General features: G+C 44.5%; 2 protein-coding genes and 1 non-coding gene across 6 annotated transcripts in view; 2 read left to right on the top strand and 1 right to left on the bottom strand.

The window, feature by feature from the left end:
* Positions 1-3,894: 3,894 nt before the first annotated feature.
* Positions 3,895-4,299, top strand: LOC128416766 (small Cajal body-specific RNA 2). The gene has a single exon (XR_008331288.1). It is a non-coding gene; the product is annotated as a small Cajal body-specific RNA 2 (non-coding RNA).
* The window catches only part of ELAPOR1 (endosome-lysosome associated apoptosis and autophagy regulator 1), a 64,086-nt gene continuing 45,996 nt past the window's right edge, over positions 3,902-21,991 (top strand). For 2 of the 3 annotated variants that reach the window (XM_053392874.1, XM_053392873.1), the window contains exon 1: positions 14,779-15,093. In XM_053392874.1, coding sequence (XP_053248849.1) covers positions 14,917-15,093 — 177 coding nt within the window. In that variant the 5' untranslated portion in view covers positions 14,779-14,916. Of the gene's footprint in view, positions 4,201-14,778; positions 15,094-21,991 lie in introns of those variants that run through there. The other variant, XM_053392875.1, reaches the window with a different exon arrangement.
* Positions 5,366-12,520, bottom strand: CFAP276 (cilia and flagella associated protein 276). Of its 2 annotated transcripts, none has more exons than XM_053392882.1 (5): positions 12,304-12,520; positions 7,474-7,590; positions 7,114-7,229; positions 6,440-6,573; positions 5,366-5,559 (listed from the first exon to the last, which is right to left on the bottom strand). In XM_053392882.1, exons 1-5 carry the CDS (start codon positions 12,382-12,384, stop codon positions 5,489-5,491), a joined length of 519 nt encoding a protein of 172 aa, XP_053248857.1. In that variant the 5' UTR covers positions 12,385-12,520; the 3' UTR covers positions 5,366-5,488. The 2 variants fall into 2 exon arrangements, with proteins under 2 accessions (XP_053248857.1, XP_053248858.1); XM_053392883.1 differs by lacking the exon at positions 12,304-12,520 and adding an exon at positions 9,272-9,385.

The raw sequence follows: 21,991 nt of genomic DNA, 5'->3' as shown, positions 1-21,991 counted from the left end.
TGCACTTACGGCGTGCTCTCAAACTGCTAGGTTGGCAGGAGCTGGGACCGAGCAACGGGAGCTCACCCCGTTGCGGGGATTCGAACCGCTGACCTTCTGATCGGCAAGCCCAAGAGGCTCAGTGGTTTAGACCACAGTGCCACCCGTGTATAAATTGTATCTACCAATTGATAAAACAGTACTATTATCCAAACATTTCTGCTGCAGTTTAGGATGCAGTGCTGCAAATAAGGCAAGTTTTTTCTTTGCCTGCTAATCAATATTCTAATTTCTGCTATGTAAGCCAAATACCTATATTTATCTAGTGACTGGAGGAAAGATTTGGGCCTTAAGTCCTTGTAAAGATGATCATTTGCTTTCTAGTTCTGTTTTTTCCAAGGAATGTAAGTAACTTTACAAGAGATTGAGAACCCATAACAACAAGTTTAGTTAATGCGTACATGTTCTGGGGATGTGTAAATCACAACACCAACCAAAAATCTAACTAAGAAGCAAAGACTGCTGTTGGTGGGAGTGTTCCATAAATGTGCCAGGGACAAATCTGAAATATCCTGTCTTCCTTTACTTCTATTCTTTCCTTCTGAGAGGACATGAAGTGTAGGAATTGAACACAGCATTCAGCTTGTCAGGCTTTTAGAAAACAGTATTTTTATACTAATGGCGCTATATAATAATTTATGACATGTAAAAAAATGTAGTTTAATATTACATTAGAATTTACGTTTCCCAATATATTTCGTGTGTCCAACTTGAGAGAAACCATGCCAAAGGAGTCATGATGCCATGGGTTGTGGTTTTGGAAATGTTTTTATAAGGAAGAAAGCATAACTGTAATAGATCTGTTTGGTGCTCTTAAGAAAATGTAAAGTTTTGGTACTCTTTCAAAATTTATCCCTAGTAACAAAGTGTGATACTTTATGAACAAAGCCATGCTATGTACAAAATCATTTTGATCTGCTAACAGAAAGTGCTGTTGAGTTGTCAATATTGTGTGAGTTTCCAAGCAGTTAAAGTTACAGGAAAAATAGTCTTCCTAGCATACTGCTTTGATTCTAATTTTCGTTGCATAAAAATGCAAGAAAGGGAAATATAAATTGAAGAGCCACCTATCCAGTAAGCCTGCTTAAAGAGGTGCAGAATCTGTAAGGCAGGTGTTGGAATCATTTGGCCCTCCAAATGTTGCTGAACTTGGAGGAGCCATCTTGTGTCTGATGTGTCATGTGTGTGTGATGTCACATGCACAATGTATATCTGTGACGTCACATTGTTGGGAGGAGGCTGAGTGGGGAGCCCAGAGCAGCATGGCTTCCTCTCGTGTACTCAGGAGGAGCTAGCCATTGGACAGTGTTGCAGCCTGCTTCCTCAAACTTCCCAACATCAAGGGGGCCCTGCCAGCAAATATTGAGGGGGGTGAAGACTCCTCCACCCCTAGGTGTTGGCACACCTGGCTGAACTGCAACTCCCATCAAACCCAGCAAACATGGGCAATGACCAGGGATAATAAGAGTTGTAGTTCAGCAACATCTGGAGGGTTAAAGCTTCCCCAAATCTCTTTGGGGAATTGGCAAGGGGAAATTGGCATGCTTTGCCACTGTGTGAGAAGGTTATGTGCACAATTATACTGTAGGCATGTGTTTAGTGAACTGCTGGAAAAGTAAATATAAAATTATATAAAAATGGGAATAGATGGTGTTTTTCTGTTTTATTCACAGTGCACTAGCCTGTTCAGCTGCATCCGTATTTTCAGTTCAGTTTTCAACCAATATATCAGGAAAGCGTATTGGAATCTTTACTCATGAAAAAAATCTTCAAGAAATTCAAGACATGTTCACTTCAAGGGAGCATGAATTGATATAGCAGTGAGAGCATCCCTAAATATGTCTGTACTTTAAAAAAAAATCTCTTGGTTTTTATAGCTCAACATACTGAATTCTATCTAGTTAAATAGTCTTTAACACCTTAAAGACTAACAGTTGTATTATGGCTTAAGCTATAGTGTCATTCATGTTGTATAGTGTGGTTACTTGTAAAATCAGTATGAACTACTATGTATCTCTTTTATCAAATCTTTATTCTAGCCTTCCTCTATGAGCTCAGTATGGCAAGCATGTTCTCCACAAGAACCCTGCAATGTAGTTCAGGCTGGGAGAGTGGACCAAGATCATTGTGTGAGCCATTCTATTACTCTTGAAAAGCTTTTATTGCTTGACTTTATACTCCTGATTTCTTGTATGGAGTGGAATGTCAACTTCACACACAACCACACATTGAAAGGGCAGGACATAAGCTGGAACTAATTGTTAGCAAGAGAAGGTGGGTATGTAAAGGGTGTTAGGCAATTAAATGTGTACTACCTTAAAACTATTTCTAAACTTTTTTTTACTAAAATAATGCAGGAATATTGAGAAGAGACCTCAAATGTGCATTCGTGATGGTGGTAGCACATATTTTTGATCTTCTGGTTTGTTTGCTTTTACAAGCATAAAAGCTGCCTCTGAGAAAGTCAACAAGCTAGAAATATATTGGGCAAATAAACCATCCTCAGTTCACCATTGGAGGCCATCTGTTTATGTTCTTTATTTTGGTGTTATTCCATCTGCCCTTCCATTGAAAAGTTAGCACTGCATTGCAAAATTCTATGAGTTGTATCTAAAGATGTCCATGCACGATCAGAATGGACTCTACCTTTCTTTGCCCTTCTGACAGCCCTTTGTGTGCCCTCAAAATTTGTTCTGGAAAGTTTTAGCATTCCCAGAGGCAGATTTCAAGAGGAGGATATGGAATATCTTTTCGGAGTTTTGGAATATAATACTAAACCAGGGCTGCTAAATTTAGTAGAGTGAGTATAGTTAGAATTGTAACTCTAGTTATAGCAAATGAAATATTGCACTACATGCCATTTAAGTGTTCACTTACAGCCCCTCAGCTCTTTATGCAGTGGGTCTTTTTCCATTTCCCGTTGTGGATAATTGGAAAGTGATATTCTGCAGGAATGGATATGAAAACAGCTGTAGCTTCTAATATATTTTACTGTTATTACAGAGACTTCAGCCACAAGCCCAAGTACATTTATTATTAGAATTTACTAGGAAACCAATTTTATATAACATAAAGAGACTTTTGTTCTGATTATGTTTGTATCTCTTGTAATAGTGAAAGCAAGCCCAGTTCTTGCAGCTAAGGCAAACAATGGCTAAGTGAACAAGAGTGTGTGTGTGTGCTTGGAAATAAAATAGGGCTTTCTTGCTCCAGACAAACCATGGCCCATAGCCAAGATTTGTTCTTGGCTAACAGTGCGTTGTATGGGAGACGAATCACAAGCTGGTTTGGGATGCAAGGATAACTCAGACCATGGCTTTCCTCTCGGTACCATGGCAACGGACGAAGAAAAAGATTTCTAAAGTTTGCCCCCCGAGTCTTCAGTAAAAATGCAGGGCAGCGAATCTGCGGCTGACTAGCTTGTCTACCATAACTTTATTCCCATAAAGGTCAGTTGTTTTGCCCTCGGTGGTGACAGCAGCTGGCGAAGAGGGGGGGGGGAATCATTCTTTAAGCAGCACGAGCGCTTCCAAGTTTTACTGCTGTTTTGGGGGCTGGGAGGGAACACAAGCCGCTGCCCAGCCACAGATTACGCCACAATTCTGAATATCACCCCGATTTCCTTCAGGAAACTTCCCCACTTGCACCCCGGAATCTCCGGGGTTGGGGATACTTCCACAGGGAAACCTATAAACGAACAGGGTCTGCGAATCCACAAACCCCGCCCCTCTCTTGATAGTTGAGGGTGACTCGAAAGAGGCGGGGCACTCAGCAGGGACCGCGAGAATGCGATCTGCGCGGTTCCCATCATGCAACGGGGCAGGGGTATAAAAGCCGGAGGCGGGGCGCGAGCCGGTTCTTCAGAGAGTAGCCAGGGGCAGAGCGAGTGGGGGGGGCTGTGGTGGGGCGTGGAAGGTATGTGTGGGGATGCTAGGAGGTACGTGCGCTGCGTGAGGCGTGTGCGTGGGTTGAGTGGCGCGCGTGTGGAGCCCCTGCGCTACGGCACTTCTTTCCCTCATTTACACGTTGATCTTATTTGATCGGGCCGGGATGTTGCCGCCTCCCCAGGCCTGAGATGAGAAGAACCCTTCTCCCTGCGAAGCCCTCGGGCGCTGTGCAGTGAAGCAGGTGAAGCGAGCGGGCGGCCGTTTTAAGCCGGAGGTGATGAACTGATCAGATAGACGAGGCTGGAGGCTGCGGGGGGGGGGGTTCCCTTCCCCCTCCTCCTGGCCAATGTGTATCGGAGCGATTCTGATCCGGCTCGACCGCTCCTTTGTTCCTGCCTCAGGCGTCTTCCTTTGCTGCGACAACGCCTCCCGCTCTCCATCCCCGTCCCTCGCACAAGGCCGCTGGCTTTCTTAAAAAGGCCTTCCCAATAAATGCTAATGGAATGCGCGGTGCGAAAACAACTTGGAACAATTAATTCTGGCATGCTTCCCCCACCCCCCCGACTTCATTCCATCTAATGGACTGATGGTGAGATGGGTTGTAGTCCAAGAAAGCTCTTTGTTAAGTCCTTAAGGTGCCATAAGCCTCTTCCTTGTGCTATAAACGGACACTTGCAGGCTCTGTTCAAAGAGTTCATGATGCTTGCATGTTGCGTGGTTCCTTCTGTGGAGCCGTGCAATGTTTCCCAAGCTGTGCCCGTGTCTTATAGGGCTGCTGCTCAAATTATTGCCACCATGTGGAGGCTGATAATACAGTAACAATTAAAATGGCCTCTGGTGGTTAAAATTACAGAAAGCAGGCCTCCCCTATGACTCAAAATTTAAGTTCTCAAAATGACAAAGGGAATCTACAATTCCTTCTACCTGTCAGCATTTTCATGTGCTTTTGGAGTCGAGAGGAGGAAGACATACTTATGAAGATTGCTTGCTAGGCTAAATTGGGAAATAATTGGCATGTTCTCATTTGAGTGTATTTTTTCTTGAAAAATACTATTGGCTTTAATTCTGTAAGGGTTCAGCCCCTGGGCTTGTTTGCACAGCCAAGACTCACTAGTAATAAAGATGGGGATTCCTGTCCATATGGGCAGTACCTTTTTAAAACATAGTGAAACTAGCCAGCCGCCTGGATTAGTAGAGAAATGGCTTTTACAGCAGTTTAACCTTTGCATCTTTCATTGTGAGAGTGTACTGCCTGCCTAAAGTAATAGTTTCTAAATGCTATCCTTTTAGGACTTCATTTCAGATTAACTGATTCAATTCCTAACCAAAATCTCTGGATTTACTTGGCCTGATAACTTGGACTTTGCTCATAGGCAAGAAGCAGTTTATTCCTCTCAAGTACAGTACTGGGGAACAGTATAGATGTGCTGCTACTAGAATTCAGTGAAGCTGGGTGGTTTAATCAAGGATCCTAAAATGAAAGCAAACATTGAAGACTTAACTCAGGTACACGTAAACACAGACTGAAAGGACAGAAGCAGCATCATGGCCATGCAAAACTCTTAGTGGTAGAAGATCCCACCATTCTCTTTGCGTGAGTATCCACTGTTAGTGGCTGCAGTGTGATGAGACTCTGAAAAGACAAAAGTCACAGTCAACTTTCTGAGTATTCCATACACTGAGAAATTTTCCAATCAGAGCTCTAAATAGTACCACACATCAGTTTAAGAGGAAGCTCTTAATTTCTTGTGGTAAATTGAAAACCATCAATTCAAAAGTTTCCAGATGATGTTAAGCAGCATAACAGAAAAAAATGGAGATCTAAATGAATGCACAAAACCTACACGTGTTCTGCTTAGCTCTAAATTTCTTATCAATTAGTGGCCAACAATGTTTTTGAAGACTTTTCTCCAGTCTAGTTTAAAGTGTGATCCACACCATTCATTTCAGTGGTTTCTCAAGCAGAATATAAACGTAGAGGAGCTTTCATCGCCCTAATTTTAAAAGTATATCTACTCTGAATGAATTAGTTTTTAACACAGGGATAGGTTGAAGAATATGATTAGATAATGTAAATAAAAAAAGCTTGATATTCAAAATAATTAAAAAGGACCTGGGACAGTAGGGTATCTAGGTAGGAGTTAGATTTGCTGAACATGAGCTGGTCACTATGGATTTATGTTCTTACTCTTTAAAGGTAAAGGGACCCCTGACCATTAGGTCCAGTCGTGACCGACTCTGGGGTTGCTTTATTGGCCGAGGGAGCCGGCGTACAGCTTCTGGGTCATGTGGCCAGCATGACTAAGCCGCTCCTGGCGAACCAGAGCAATGCACGGAAACGCCATTTATCTTACCGCCTGGAGCGGTACCTATTTATCTACTTGCACTTTGACGTGCTTTCGAACTGCTAGGTTGGCAGGAGCAGGGACCGAGCAACGGGAGCTCACCCCGTTGCGGGGATTCAGGGTAATTCTTTAGGAGAGGTAAAATGAATGTCTACAACTTGTGCTTACCGATAGCTCCTTCAATGTTGTGGATTGACTCTCTTACTGGGTTGACCCAATGTCTCACAGATATACCCTTGGAAGTAGGATGCTGAATCAGAGATGCTGTGCGTTCCTTCACAGGCTCTAAACCCTTCAGTTGTCTCAAAAACAAGAGTGAGAACATGTGTTAACATGTAAGAAAGTAATAAATTCCAGGGCATCACTCCCATATTCTGTGCATTGGAGTATGGATTTTGTTTTGTATCTGTAAGCATTAAAGTGATTTAAGATCTGTAGGCGTGCTCTCACTGAGAAGCACCCTAAGACAATAGAGAGTGATAAGTAAGTAGAGACCCATATTTTGCCAAGGTAATATTCACTGGCTTGGGTTTCCAGTGTGCAGTGCAAAGTTGCTTGCTTCAGCATTGTCTGCACTTGCCTATTATTGCAAGTGCAGATGGATAAGATGGGATACCCATGCAATACAAGCCAAAGCAGAAGCACTTCCTGCATTGTTTTTGTGTTGTATACTGTGGCAGGAGATTGGTGTGTCTCATCTGCGCATAGATGAAGAAATGTTTTCAGTAAAGTACAGAAACAACCTGCCTCATAGCTACACATGTTGCACCTTTGGCTCATGCAAATTCTGTGGAGAGTCATGCTGTTTGCTGAATTCTACAAGAACAATGAATTCCACTTACCCATGGTCATCAAATAGGGTCTCCTTATGGAGAACTACCTTGCTCTTGTCTTTAAGCAGATCTTCGTGGTGATTGTACAGAGCACTGAGGTTAAAATCGAGACTGTCTTTGGAAACCTAGCCATGAGTTTAAGAAGGGATGGGGAAATCAGTATTGATGTTTTTATAAGTCTGCTTTAAGTACACAGTGCAACTACAGGTGTTGAGGGGTCAAAGTGTAGCCCATTTAAAAGCAAACCTGACAGTGTATTAAAGCCAACTTATTTCGATTGAGGGCAGAGCAAAAGAGCCTTGCAACACAAGCAGCAAAAGAGCCTTGCAACACAAGCAAAGGATGGTAGCATCAGATGAATATTTTTACCTCAGGTTCTGTATACCAAATTTCTCTTCTGATGCTTGCTAGCGTAGGTGTCCCATGTAGTCGATTCCAGGGGTCTCGTTGCTGTGCAAGATGGGTAGGAATACAGTATGGAGTTTTCTGGATCAATGAGAAGTATAAGAGACTTAAAGGAGTGATTGCAAACTTGTTCAGTCTGAGGAGATGGACCCTGCCAGCCAAGTTACTTGTGAGGTGGGCCAACCCTGTGCCAGTGCTATTTCAGAATGACCAATCTGAAACCAAAATGAGGCATTTTGCCTCATTGAGTACAGTAGTATAATTGTTCAAATTCTAAAGTCACACTTCCGCTTATGCCCCTTTCTCATAGTTACCCAGTGAGCAACTAAAGTAGTCGGGATGTGCATTTGGAGCTCTTGTTAAGTGCATATAGAAGCTGCTGTAGAAGAGGTGGTATATTGGGTGCTGCTTTTACCCCTTTCTCCCACTGCCTTTAGGACCCAGGCCCTACGCTGTTTTAGACATTTCTGTTTTCCACAAGTTCTTGGTATGGATGCTGTGTCTGTGTTCTGGGGAACTGATGCCACATTTGCTAATCTTCAGCCATCAGCAAATTTTGGGTAACAGTTGGTGCAGTTTAGCGCTCATTATCAGTATTTTTTCTGGGTGAACAGTAACCCATGCTCATTCGTAAAGCTTTGTGCAAGAGGGAACATGGCTGTGAGTAAGCTAAGTGTATAAAATCATATCTATAAAGCTAAAATTGATATGCCTGACACTGCTGCCTGTGCTAGATTAGGGTCCATGGGATGATTTACATGAGGTTAAAAATGTGTTGTTGTCTTCTGAACTGTAGCTAAAATGACCTTCCTCCTATCAACGAACACACTCCCAACCTGCTGGTTCTCATATTTTCAGAGCAGAGGACAGCTCATTGTCGGAAGAGGCAGCATCATGAGTTCTTTCACCTCACATCATTTCTCTTCTATACTCTGAGACGGGAACACAGGAAGCTACATTATATTAAATTAGACCCTCCGTCCATTTAGCTTAGCATTGCCTACATGGACTGGCAGAGGGTCTTCAGTGTTTTAGGCAGAGGTCTGTGTCTCTGTCTGGAAATTAAACCTGGGACCCTCTGCATGCAAAGCGGCTGGAGGAGTAGGACAGAGCAAGAGGGTGAAGGAACAACTGGGGAGGCTTTTTCCATCCTCTAGACACCCTGGGAAACTCAACAAACTTACTGTACCTGGAACTGGGGTGGAGAATGCAGCTGAAGGGGACACAGCTGTGGCAGTGGATGCTAGCCAGCCATCCTTTGTACACCGCTTAGATATATTTTAATATACTAAGCGGTAGAAATATTTTTAATATATTAAGTGGTATAGAAAACCAGTCAATCAATCAGAGTAGAATCTCTACCACTGAGCCACTGTTCTTCCTCAAAAGGAGTGAGCAAAGCCTGGCAAGACAGCCTTGGCATGGCAACAGGCTGCAGCAGATGGACCACGTGCTGTGGATTTGCTGCTGTGTGCAGGCCACCAGGAAGCAGTCTCTGCTTTAAAGAGAAAGGCGAGAAGTGTTTTAAGCGAGGAGCACTTATATATTGCTGAGGCTACATTTATTTGTAGAGAATAGTAGTCTTGTCGTCTAGAGTCTCCCAAGTTACTCTTAAAAGTACTTTTTCATAAAGTGCGTTTGTGTAAAATTAGTGGCTTCAGCAGTCCCAAAATATATTGTGGCACTTTGAGATTTTAGAACCATCCTTTGATAAAATTTGGTATTCTCTCTATTCCCACAATCTTCCTTGCAAGGTACTTACACTTTCTTCCATTATTGGAAAGAGTATAATGTATGGGGTAGGGAGCTTCTCTGGGCTCCCTCACCCAAGTTGTTGAAAGGGAATGGATGTGGTCCTTTATCTTGCTTGGAAAAGGAATGTATTGATAATGTGCATTCTTATCTGAGGTTACTGCATTGTGACAACATCTTCCAGTATTGCCTTCTGTCTTCCAAAGTGCCACCAGGCACTCAAAAGCCAGTTTAAATAGCTGCTTCCTTATGTTGATGTGCCCTCCAGTCAATCTGACCAGGAACATACAAGTCACGGCTGATTCACACCTGGAGCCAGCCGGTCAAACGTAACTGAGGTTAAGGTAGATTTGTGGGATAGGTGGGTCAGATGGGTTCTCTTAGATGTTCCCAGGACTACCAGTAATGTGCATCCTAATCTGAGGGTGCAGAGAGGTAGATTTATGATCACATGAAAATAGATTTCCTGGTGAGTGACAGTGGAGAAAAAGGAAAGTGCTGCCTGTGTCATTGGGCCACTTCTCCCAGCCCCCTTTTTTATTTTGCAGCAAATAAAGAGTGTGGAGGAAGAAAGTGGCTGCAGGCTCCTCTCTGGGAGCCTGCATTTTTGCGCAAAGACAAAGATTGGCTTAGTGTGGCCAGTGTTGTTGTTGTTTAGTCATGTCTGACTCTTCGTGACCCCATGGACCAGAGCACGCCAGGCACTCCTGTCTTCCACTGCCTCCCGCAGTTTGGTCAAACTCATGTTGGTAGCTTCAAGAACACTATCCAACCATCTCGTCCTCTGTCGTCCCCTTCTCCTTGTGCCCTCCATCTTTCCCAACATCAGGGTCTTTTCCAGGGAGTCTTCTCTTCTCATGAGGTGGCCAAAGTATTGGAGCCTCAGCTTCACAATCTGTCCTTCCAGTGAGCACTCAGGACTGATTTCCTTAAGAATGGATGCGTTTGATCTTCTTGCAGTCCATGGGACTCTCAAGAGTCTCCTCCAGCACCATAATTCAAAAGCATCAATTCTTTGGCAATCAGCCTTCTTTATGGTCCAGCTCTCACTTCCATACATCACTACTGGGAAAACCATAGCTTTTACTATACGGACCTTTGTTGGCAAGGTGATGTCTCTACTTTTTAAGATGCTTTAAGTGCGGCCAGTAAAGGTACCCCTGCCTGTGCGGGCCAGTCGTGACCGACTCGGGTTGCGCGCCCGTCTCGCTTAAGAGGCCAGGGGCCAGCACTGTCCGAAGACACTTCCGGGTCACGTGGCCAGCGTGACGAAGCTGCTCTGGCGAGCCTGCACCAGCGCAGCACACGGAAACGCTGTTTACCTTCCCGCTATAAAGCGGTACCTATTTATCTACTTGCACTTAAGGGTGCTTTCGAACTGCTAGGTGGGCAGGAGCTGGGACCGAACGACGGGAGCTCACCCCGCCGCGGGGATTCGAACCACCGACCATACGATCGGCAAGTCCTAGGTGCTGAGGTTTTACCCACAGCGCCACCCGCGTCCCACCAGTGCGGCTAGTAAACCAGGACAAATACTCCTTGGCAGGAGTAGGGAATCTTCTTTCTTAGCCCAAGGGACACATTCCCTTCTTTGCAACCTTCTGAGGGCCATATGCCAATGGTGGCTGGAGGCAGAGACAAAAGTAGGCAAAGCAACATATGCACATTTTACCTTTCTACAATAGGATGGTTTGCGCACACAAGCAAGCAAGAGGCATTATCAGAGTTCCAGGACAAACTGCAATCGGGAAAATGCTCAGGGAGCCAAGTAAGGGGGTGGCCCGTGAGAGGGGAGTGGCTTGAGGAGAGGTCCAAGGGCCAGTTAAATCTTTAAATGGGGGGGGGTCTTCTCTAGTTGCTTTCCAGATTATGGTGTATTGAAAGCATTTTATTATTGTTAGTCCTAATGGTTTTGGTGATTTGATCCTCAATGCCTTACTTTTGCATTGTCTGCATTTGTTTTGCCAAAATTTGTCTTTTTTTGTTTTGTTTTGTTCTCATTTGCTAATCACTCTGGCCTTATTTTGGATTTTGTGACGTCTTTCCTGATCTGCAGTATAAGTAGTAGCTCAGCTTCTATTACTGTAGTTTTGGATAACCCTTCCTCCCCCATTCCCAAGTGTTCTGAAGATATCTAACCCTCCTGCTTTGGCTTTCCCTCTCAGTTTCCTTTTTATCAATCTTTATTTTTTATAAGAAGTTTCCTCTACCCAGTGAAAGTTAAGCAGGACTATAACATTCCTCCCATTCAAAACCCTTTTAATCCAGGTTAATAGTTTGGTTGAACTTCAGCATAAATGGGCTCTTTTTGCATCCTTCCTTTGCATTTCTGTGAAAAACACCACAAGCGAAGAATGGCCTGGCCCAAATGTGTGTATAAATGCCTGGTTTGAAACTATTGTGTATCTCCCCCCCCTTTTTTGTTGTTGTTTTGTTTGTAAGCCTGAGTCTTGTGTCTCTTTAAAAATAATTCAAACACAACAAAAGGCCTTTTTCCATTGTGTTCTTGTCTATGGAATGCTGTTGCTAGGGAGAGATGCCTGCCACCATCTTCGTCAGTTTTTATTTATTTGTTTGTTACATAAAATTAGTACACTGCTTGACCGTAAAAAACCTCAAAGCAATTTACAAAAAAACCAAAGCAATAAAATCTGTTAGTTGCCAGGTTCAGACTTCTCTGCTAGTGTTTTTTCCTCTCTGCTTTTAAATAGTTTATACGTGCTGTATTTTATTGTCAAACTGTTTTGAGACTTTTTCTTCTGAAAGCTGCTGAGAAATGAAACAAACAATAGACCTGAGCTTCTTTAGGTGGCAATATTTGTCTGAAAAGCAGGATTAAAAAAATACAATCAAATAACATTTCTCACCTGACCGTAGAGCAATGAGGTCAGGTAGAAGCAAGAGTTGCATTAATGCCAAAGAGGTTCAATAGCATGAGTCCTCCGATGAGGATGACTTTAGGCACTTTGTTAATACAAATGTAAAGGGGTGCATTTAAAAATGTTTTTAAGTGGGTGAGGGCATTCTTAATAGCCCTCTTACCTGGGTACATCTGTTGTTGCCCGTGCAGGTCTCTTCATTTTCATAGTGTGGGAATGGAAAGGGGTCCCTGGTGGTTGGCATGCTCCAGAGGATGGGCGATCCAGTGGCGGCAGCAAAAGCAGATCGCGGGTTCCCTCTCGCCGCGTGTCAGGTTTGTTTAGGAACCGGCGGCGGTTGCTAAGCGACCGTCTTCCCGGGCTTTTAGAGCCCGCAGCACAGTCTCTAAGGCGCCCTCTAATGGCTGGAAATGGTAGCACAAAAAGCGGCGCAGGGAAGGAAACGTCAGAATTTTCCCGGAGGGATAAACAGCAGGAAAGGAGGACGGTGCAAATGGGAGGGCGCAAGGCTATTGGTCTTCTGAGAGAGCAACGTGTAATTAGCTGACTAGTCAGCACAGAGATCGGGAGAGGCGGGGGCGGGGAGGAGAGAAGATGCTCCAGATTTGACGCCGCGATCCCCAGAAATAAAAGACGGCGGATTATTATTTTATTTACCAAAATAGGTTTGGGTTTTTTTAGGATTTTATATAGCTGGTAGTTCAAGTGCACCGAATAGTTAATCTCGCTCTTAATTGTATATGTAGTTTTCCTATTTAAAGACTTGCAAGTGGGTTCCCTGTTAATAACGTTTGCGAGGAAAACCGGTTTATAACAGCCGCGTGGGTATGCTAAAAGCGGGAAGGAACATTTGCCCTCTTAAGTTTAAAACAACATCCCGGCCGCCTACCTCTCGGGAAAAGAAAGGAAGAGACATCAGGGAGGGCCTGGTGCAAAGACACGCGCCATTCCAAGCAGCACGCTCGTGCAACAGATGCACGCGGCCGTGCAATAGCATGAAGAGTTAGAAACGACGGGCTTTTGGTGAGACCCAAGAGACAGGACCTCCTCGCTGGCGGCAAATAGCAGCTGCATGGAAAATACTCTTCCAATATAGATACTTTCCCCCCCTAATTTGTGTTTATTTGTACTTTGTATTTGTAAAACCCAATAAAAATGATTTATGAAAAATAAATAAAAATGAAATACTTTTCCAATTCAGAGTGGTCAGGCTTTTTCCTTGCTGTTTTCCAGACAAAAACTGATTTTTAAAACACCCCCCCCCGCGCGCGCGCGCTTTCAATGTTCAGTTTCGCTGCTGTTTTAAACTGGCTTTCCGTGGTTTGCTGCTTTTCTGTGGTGCTCTCGAATAAACCACCAACTAGGGAAAGATCATGGTACATCTGCGCTGCAAATAGATCGGTACCCAGTTCTAAGCTTCCTACACCGAAAGCACCCCATTTATACCAACCACATCAGTGGGCATAGTCGTTCTGTAAACGTAGTTGGGAGGCCCCTTAGAACAGAAGAAGAGGAAAAATCTGAGCTGTCACAACAAACCTATAATATTCAAGGTCCTTTTAAGCCTAAAGAGCGGGAGTGTTTTGCCAGTGATTCACAGCAGATACCGTAGTTCCCAGGGGCCGGGCCCCGAGATTCCTTCGCCCTTTCCAATGAGATATTTGAGGGGGCTGAAGGGGGCTGGATTTAGGTTTGATGAGGCCCTAAGCTACTGAAGGTAATGGGGCCCTTTATACGTCCAGCTGTCCTTTGTCAACAACAAATTGTCGCTGTTTTTTGTGTTGAATATATGCTATATGGTAATTTATGGACCTAATAGGTATCTAAAGCCATTTGCACATAAAATATGTATTTAATCAAAGCAATTGTTGAACTGAAATACATTTAAGAAGTATATTAATAGTGAAATAATTATTAAGCTCTAACTTAAAATGATTGGGGGCCCATTGCTTGCATCATAGAAGCCTACACAACACGAAACACTTGCTGTATGTAGGTTTTATTTTATGTTTTTTATCTTATATTTTGGAAATGTACATCCAGTCCCCCCCCCTTTAAATATTTCGGGGGGGGGGGCAAGCTATATCTTATTTAGTTTATACATAAATCCGGCACTGGGAACGGCCCCCGCTGAGTTGATGTGCGTCGTCATTCAAATAGTGTGTATGCCATGTGATCGATTATGTGGGGTGGGGCTTGATCGCCCCCCTTCCAAATTCAAGTTGTTCGCCCCGTGGAGTGGTTTCAGCAGGTGGTGCGGCCTAGTCGTTCCCCGCGTCTACTCAGAAGCAACTCTTGCTGAATCCAGCGCGGCTGACTCCCAGGCCAACGACGTTAGGCTTGCACCCTAACCCTTGAACCTCTTTCCCTCAGGCTACGCCGTTTCCTATTGTTCAAAATTAGGCGGGCTTTTGTTTGTTATGGTCGCGCGGCCTGTCACGCGGCGGCGAGCGCGCCAAGAGGCTCTCGCGCCCTTCGAAAGACGCGCGCGCCAGCAGCAAACGGCCTCTGTCCCCCGGGCGCATCTTTCAAGCCGCCTCAGGTGCGCGGGAGCCGGAGGCTGGCGCGGCGGAGGCAGCTGCGGTTGCTAGGCAGCGAGGTGTAGGCGGTGCGAGGCGGGCAGGGGGCGGGGCTCCCGCATCCCATCTCCGCCTGAGAGCGCTGCTTGCTGCTTCTGCTGCTGCTGCTCCTCTTGCCGCCGCCGCTGCACCTGTGAGTCGGTGGCCGCCTCATCCAGACGCGCGGGGAAGCTGCTCAGTGCCGCTCCTGCGCCACGATGGCTGGGGCCGCTGGCGGTGTCCATCCTCCTCGGCCGGATACAGCTGGGTGCTGGCGGTGCCTCCCTGGTGCCGAGCTCGGGCGGAGGCGCCTGCCGCTTCTGCTGCTTTCTCTGCTGTTGCTGCTTTGGGCAGGCGCCGCTACTCCGGGAGAGGAGCTGCACGCCTGCAAAGAGGTACCGGCGGGGAAGAGCAGGGGGCTTTCATATCCTGGAGTAGAGGAGGGGGGGGTCTACATTTGAAATGCCTTAGAAAAAAACACTTGGCTTCAATCAAATCAAATTGTGTTGACTAGAATAAAACTCGACGCCAAAGTAGTCTGCGATGCTCGTGGAGCAAAAGGCACGCTAGAAGAGCATTGTTTCTTCGGCATCAATTAATGTTGTAGCCCCAGGAAGGGTTGGAGCAAGGCAGGCACACCTCAGAAGTGCACTTGGCTACCTTTTGCCTAGGGGGTCTTGTGGGGGCCAGTACACTACCTAGCCAGCATGTTAACAGCTTGCTGTGAGCAAAACCTCCTTGGAGGGCTGGCAGGCCATTTGTGGGAATGCTTAAATGGGGGCTGGAGAGGCTAACTTCAAGCCACCACCAGGGAAGGTGGAGGAAATCTCTAGTTTTCCTGGAACAGACTGAAGCCAGGGCAGTAGTATAGCGGGTAGTGATTTTCATTGTTGGATCATTATCCTCCATGTTTCCTATATGCTGGACATGATGCTCTTTTTGTTGTTGGTGCCTCTTAGTGACCCATTCCAGAGGGTAGCCTCTGTTGTAACAAAAAAAGGTACATTTATGGGATGAACACACTTGGCGTGCCATAGGCTTACACTTTGATCAGTTTTAGTCTTTAAAATACCACAGGATTATTATTTTAGTAGCTATCAAACCAGATTATCTGTTCTAACTAGTTCTAAACTGTCCCTTAGGGACTTCTAGCACCACCACCACCTGCATTTCGCTTTAACTAAAGAGTAACGATAAAGACACATCTCACAAACCTGAAGAAGAGTGTTTGTCTTTAAATTGGAGGATCAGGGCTGTCTAACCTTCTGGCACTGTAGTACTCCCTTTCCTGCACCCCCATTGACCGCTGACTGGAATCTACCTTGGGAAACTGACTGTTTGCTCCTCCCCCCCCTCCTATGTAACATGGCAGGTTGCCTGCAAGTCAGATCGCAGTAACTTTCTAGTATGTCAACAAAGAGTGACTTTAATTTCTCCTGTGCATGCCTGTTTTTCCTTAATGAAAACTGATATGAACAGTATAGACAATGGAAACAAAAATCAAAGGCAATGAAACAAAGCAGAGGAAAATTGCACATAAATAGCTGCCAGGTGCGTGGGTATTAATACTTTTTAATCTCTGGTCATTGTACAGACCATTGTTACATTCCATTGGCTGAAATGGGTGAGGTAGTTCACCACGCTTGTCATATACGGTACTTGCATTTGTGTGTTGTGTGTGCTTTTTAAAGATCTGGGAATGTCAAGGCTTTCCGAATTTAACTTGTAGTCTGTAAAAGTACATTTTCTCTCTTGCAATTTTGTTACTGGTTTATCCTTTTTTTTTTTTTGGTATCTTGTTACACCCGAAATTGCACCTGCAAAGAGCTGGTACAACAGCCAGAATGCTGTTTTTGTTCCATTTTTGTATGGCTTCTTGTACTGTATGTATGCTGTGGGTGTAACTACTGTATTTTTTGCACCATAACACTCACTTTTTTCCTCCTAGAAAGTAAGGGGAAATGTCTGTGCGTGTTATGGAGGGAATGCCTACGGGTGGCATGCCTACGGATTTTCCTCCTCTAAAAACTACGTGCGTGTTATGGTCGGGTGCGTGTTATAGAGCGAAAAATACGGTATATGTCTGAGCTCCACCCTTGATCGTTCTTTCTCAGTTAAGAACAAAGATGGCCTTATGGATCAAACCAAACATTTATCTAATGCCATCATCCTGTTTTCCCTGAGTGACCAAACAAATTCCTTCTGGAAACCAACCAGCAAGACCTGAAGGCAAGAGACCTCACAACTGATTGTCCCTCCAGCAACTGGTATTTCATGGCATATAGTCTCTGGACTTAGGAATTCCATTTCGGCTGTCATAGCCGTGGGTAGGGCTCTTCTTCATTCTAATTCCTTCTTCAAAATGACCAAGAAATACCATTTTGATGTTTTAATTGTAGCTTTTGTCTGTGCCAAAATGTAGCAACAATGGTGTTCTATTGGGGGTGCAGTGCTGTGCATAATTGTTTGTGCCTGCAGCTCCCAAGACTTAAACAATACAAACAAAATTGATTATTTTGGAACTCTTGAAAAAGAACTTGAGAAGAAACTAAAGCAGGCAATTTTAAGTTACCATTATTGAGCCATCTGTTATCAAAGTGAGCACCCCATAGGTGGCTGATTCCCCCAAATAACACCAGGAGCAGCAAACCTACCATCCAACAGTTCCCTCGGGGTCCAAGGGAGGCATAGGCCTCTGTCCTAAGTGGTCATTGGAGGTGAGGAGGATGAATGTTCTCCCCAATTCTTTCTCCTTCAGATTTAGGTAGAGTGAGAAGCACGTGACTTCAACTATGTGAAATGGCTGAATGATATATTTATAGGTGGCAAGCCGAGGTGTTCTTTGCACTTCCCCATCTCTTCACAAGCATGAATCTCAGGGAATGAATGCTGATTATGCATTCAAAAATGCCGCGTGGCCCATCCCTGCTAGAAGTCAATCTCATAGGTGTTGGTGGAACTTGCTCCAGCAGGAGGATTATTCTCACAGCCAAACAGTTAGAGACGAACCTGGCAATAACACTGCTTTAGGCCTGTCAGCCAATTAAATCATGTTTAGTTGATTAATCAACTGCCTTTTAACTGAAGGTTGAATCTAGTCATACTCAAGAGTAGACTCTTTGAAATCAAAGGATTTAAGTTAGTCTTGCTTAACCAATTACACGAAGAGTAAGCTGAATGATCCACTCAGCCAAAGGCAACCCAACAGCCAGATATTTGACTACCCTCACATTTTTGCCATCCCAGGCAGGTAGCAAAACATCCCTCTTCCTCGAGATGCAGTGGGGCTTATTTCACTTTATTCATTTGCTCATCTTTCCAGGAGGCCCACAGCTACCATTTTAAAGTATCATACCTTGAGGCAGTTTATCGCACTAGTACATTGCATATGTAGCACAGCCATGAAAAGAAACCTCACAAACACAAACTTGTCTAAACTTATATATAACACAACCCTTTCTGCAGTCCAGTTTCAGGCAGCTCTTGTGACTGAGGGGGGAAATCACCCAGGGGTGAGCTAAAACAAGATAACCTCTGGGTGTCCAGAGTAAAGATGGAGCAAGCAAGGTGGGAGCTTGTGACAGTTAGTTGCCACTCACGCATTCAGAGGCTGGAGTGTGGGTGGTGCTTTTTGCCTCCCTTCTCATAGAATGGAATTGTGGTGTTGAAGAGTTTGCAGCAGCAGTGGGAGATCTCTGGCTCATAGGCCTAATTATGCCCACCAGCCCATTTAGGGAAAAAACACGTCAGCCAGTTAATCACCTGGCATCATATGATTTGATGTGCTGCACAGGTAAAGTTGAGATGCCAGCTTGAAAAAGAAGACTTAGGAGTGCTCTCTTATGATTCTTCCTTCCCAGCGTCTGCTTGAATTGGGCACTCTCTGAATCCAGCACCCTTTTCTGTTGCCCTGCATAGCAACAGAAAGTGCCAGGTTCAAAAAGCGCCAAACTCAAGCTGACTAATTTCTCTATTTTTAACTTTTATTATTAATTCTGTGCATGTTTTATTTAAATGTATAATCTCCTGCAGCCCTCACTGGAGCAGTGTTTCTGGTTTTAATGTGCAGTGTTCTGGAGGAGAGAGAAGGAAGGAATAATAAATGTATTCAAGGGTAGAGTGTCGTTGAAGGTTTCCAGAATATCAGCAAAATTAGTTCTGCCTTAGAAGTGATACATTTCGGACAAACTGGAGATTGGCATCAGGTTTGCTGCCTAGGTTTTGAAAGAGCAACTCCTGAAAAGGAAGCTGTTATGCATCCCTGGTTGGTAGAACATGGAGTGATATGTGATGATTGAAATTAAATGTGGCTTCAGGTTTTAAATGTTAGTTCCCAACTTACCCAGGACCAGAGTCCAGAGCCGTGGGAGTGACTAATGGGGGTGGGGTCAGACAACCTTAGGAAAATTCCCTGCTAAAAGACTCATTGAATATAATGGACTGAACTGAACTGTGTGTGAAACTTAGTTGACTACCACCCTCTATTTTGTGTGTGTGTTAAGCAAGGATGGGAGGAGCCTTCAGCCCACTCATCTTATTGAGACATTATAATTGGGCTCCCATGCAGCTGCTATTTGCTGAAGTTTAATAAAACTGGGATTCTATTTCTGCATCTCGTCTGGTCTGCTTTGGCCCTAGGCATTTTGGGCAGGCTGTAGCCAACCATTTGACAGAGGAGGAGGTACAAAATAGTATGTAGCTAATTATAGGTAGTCTAAGAAATTCAAAATAAAGTTATGTCAGCTGTAATGCTGCATACACTTTCTTTGGACTAAGTCCCACTGAGCTCAGTGGGGCTTACTTTTGAGTAAACGTGCATAGGATTGGAGCATTCATTCAATTAGCATTTTAAAGATATTCCCATTTTAATATTAATAAGCATAAGTACCAAGAGCTTGTCAAATATCCCCAAAGCTTTTGCATTTATTGCTCAGGAGCCTGGAAGCAGTTTTTCTTCTTAATGAGCAATTTGGTAGAATACCGCATGTGAGTTTTTTTTGTTATCTCTCCTAAAAGTGAAAGGCCTGCTAAAGGCTTACAGTGTAACCCTACCCTTATCTATTTAGAAGTCCTGTTGAATTCAGTAGGACTTACTCCCATGTAAATGAGATTAGGGCTGCATCCTTAGTGTTTTTCTTCTTTCAATATGAAAGCCCAGCATCAAGGGAAAGGCCTTTGAACAGACAAAGCCTGACCATGGTTAGGGACTTGGGTAAGTTGTGAAATAACATTTAAAAAATGAGTTGGTATTTCATTCCAGTCATCATGTATAATTCCATGTCCCACCCCTGGGGTACATATGAAGTGCATTTTCATATATGCAAGTGTTGCTCTTTCAGACCCCACCCACCAGAAAATCATTTTCTAGAAATGACCAGTTCTCCCAGTGTGATCTTTGAGAGCACGGAGCATGCTGAAACTCCTTCATCTCTTTGCATTTGCTCACTGGGAACAGTAATAGCTGCAGAACAGAATAGCTGTATTTTTATTTAATTTATGCTGATATAGATCCTGACTATTGGCTCCAGGAGACTCATACCTGTTTTTTGCCTAAAGTAATTAGGATCAGTTGCTGCTGCTGCTCGGTACTTCTAGCTAGCAGTGTCGCATCTACGAATTTTGCCAAAGGGGGCAAAAGTCTGTACTGCCGCCCACCCCGGCAAGAAGGAAGCCTGCCTGGGGCCCCCTACACCTCAACTTGGCAGGCAGGTGGGACCTCAAGTGCTTCCCCAGCCTCATCCAGACAGTCTTGAAGGCAGCATCTTGCCCTCCTCCAACTCTTTGCAACACTGAGAAATGGTGGGTTGCTCTGTCATGGGAAATGGCATGCAGGGATTGGGGGTGAGCAAAGACCCCGATAGGCAGTGATCAATGGATGGAGGAGCTGGTTTGCTTGAGGCTCTTTTTCCTCCTCCCCCCCTTCCCTGTTTTTGTATGGTGGAACCTCAACACACACACACAAGCTGGGAAGCTCTGACTCTGAGCTTGTCCTGGTCTGCTGGCCAAGTTCAGGTTCAGCTTCCCTAGCAGGACTTGAGTAGCAGCAGAGGTGGATTTAGCCAAGCATGACTGGTTCACCTACACTGAATGTCGAAACAATGACTTAGAACAGAAGGCAAGAGGCTCTGTGTGTGTGTGCATGTGCTGAATTTCAGCATGGCACAGGGCACTGCTGAAATTTGAAAACCCAAAGTCTGCCACTGGCACCAGGCCCCTCTTTCTCCCCTTTGCGTCCCATCCTGCTTCAGCTTCTCACCTTCCTCTTCTTGGGGTGGGCAAGGAGGAAGGACTTTCTATAGCCACTCAGCAGTTTTTCCTCTCCGCTAACCTGCCACGCAGGGCATATGCTCCTTTTCACCACCCCGTTTGATTCAGGCTTGTCAGTTAATGCTTAGGCAGATGCTTATGATGGAACAAAAAAACCCAAACCCCTCAACCAATTCCTTTTTGTATTACTCAATAGTCCCACAGAGGTTTGCAAAGTACTCTTTTTATGTCTTTGCTATAGGCAGCAAGAAATGGGATAAAGCATATGTCCCTGTAGCTCAGAGGTAGAACACATGCCTTGCAACAGACCCTAGATTCAGACCCTGACATTTCCAGGTTAGGATGAGAAATACTCTTGTCTGAAGCCGCCTCTGTAGACCAGGGATGGGGCCCTTGTGCTCTTCAGATCTCATTGGACTCCATCAACCCCACCCAGCATAACCAGTGGTCAAGGACGATGGGAGCTGTAGTCGAACAACATTTAAAGGGTCACAGGTTCCCCTCCCTGGCCTAAGGCCAGATAAAACCTCAGACTAATTCCTATATTTCTGAATTAAGAGGACTCTTTTAAAGAAACAAAAATGGTTGTTTTTGCTTGCTTTTGTAGATCGTAAATATTGAGGTGAGACAAAAAGTGTCCTGTATTGGAAACACTGATAAAAGCTCCTGCTGATGTATAGGACAATTACATTGAGAAATATTTGATGCTGCATTTATAAGTCTTAATATCGCCCTTTTCACTGTACATCTTGTGCATCAATGAGTTTTCAGCTTCTCCTCACTCTTTTATAACCTTGGTCTAGTAAGGCAACTGTAATTGGTTATGTGCTACAGTTATCACCCGTACACTGATGACTGTGTGTTTCCTCTTACCGGAAGCCTGGACTTAGCTGTCCTTGCTTTACTAGATTTATTTGATATTCAGATAAACACCTGCATTTCCCACTCCACTCCCACCCCCATTAGCCTCACCACATGCTGTATGAGTAAACTCTTGAATATGTAAGTACAGTGGTACCTCGGTTT

This window comes from Podarcis raffonei, chromosome 6, assembly GCF_027172205.1.
Source record: "Podarcis raffonei isolate rPodRaf1 chromosome 6, rPodRaf1.pri, whole genome shotgun sequence".
NCBI lineage: Eukaryota > Metazoa > Chordata > Lepidosauria > Squamata > Lacertidae > Podarcis > Podarcis raffonei.
The sequence above is the reverse complement of the archived record's forward strand: the minus strand, read 5'-3'. Positions and strand labels throughout refer to the sequence as shown.

What these genes read in the sequence shown, in the direction of transcription:
- CFAP276 (XM_053392882.1), bottom strand. Translation starts at nt 12,384, where the DNA reads ATGCCAACCACCAGGGACCCCTTTCCATTCCCACACTATGAAAATGAA. An exon ending in GCAACAACAGATGTACCCAG is followed by an intron (nt 7,591 to 12,303) that starts GTAAGAGGGCTA and finishes TCATTGATCCAG; the next exon opens with AAAACTCCATACTGTATTCC. An exon ending in TTTGGTATACAGAACCTGAG is followed by an intron (nt 7,230 to 7,473) that starts GTAAAAATATTC and finishes ACTCATGGCTAG; the next exon opens with GTTTCCAAAGACAGTCTCGA.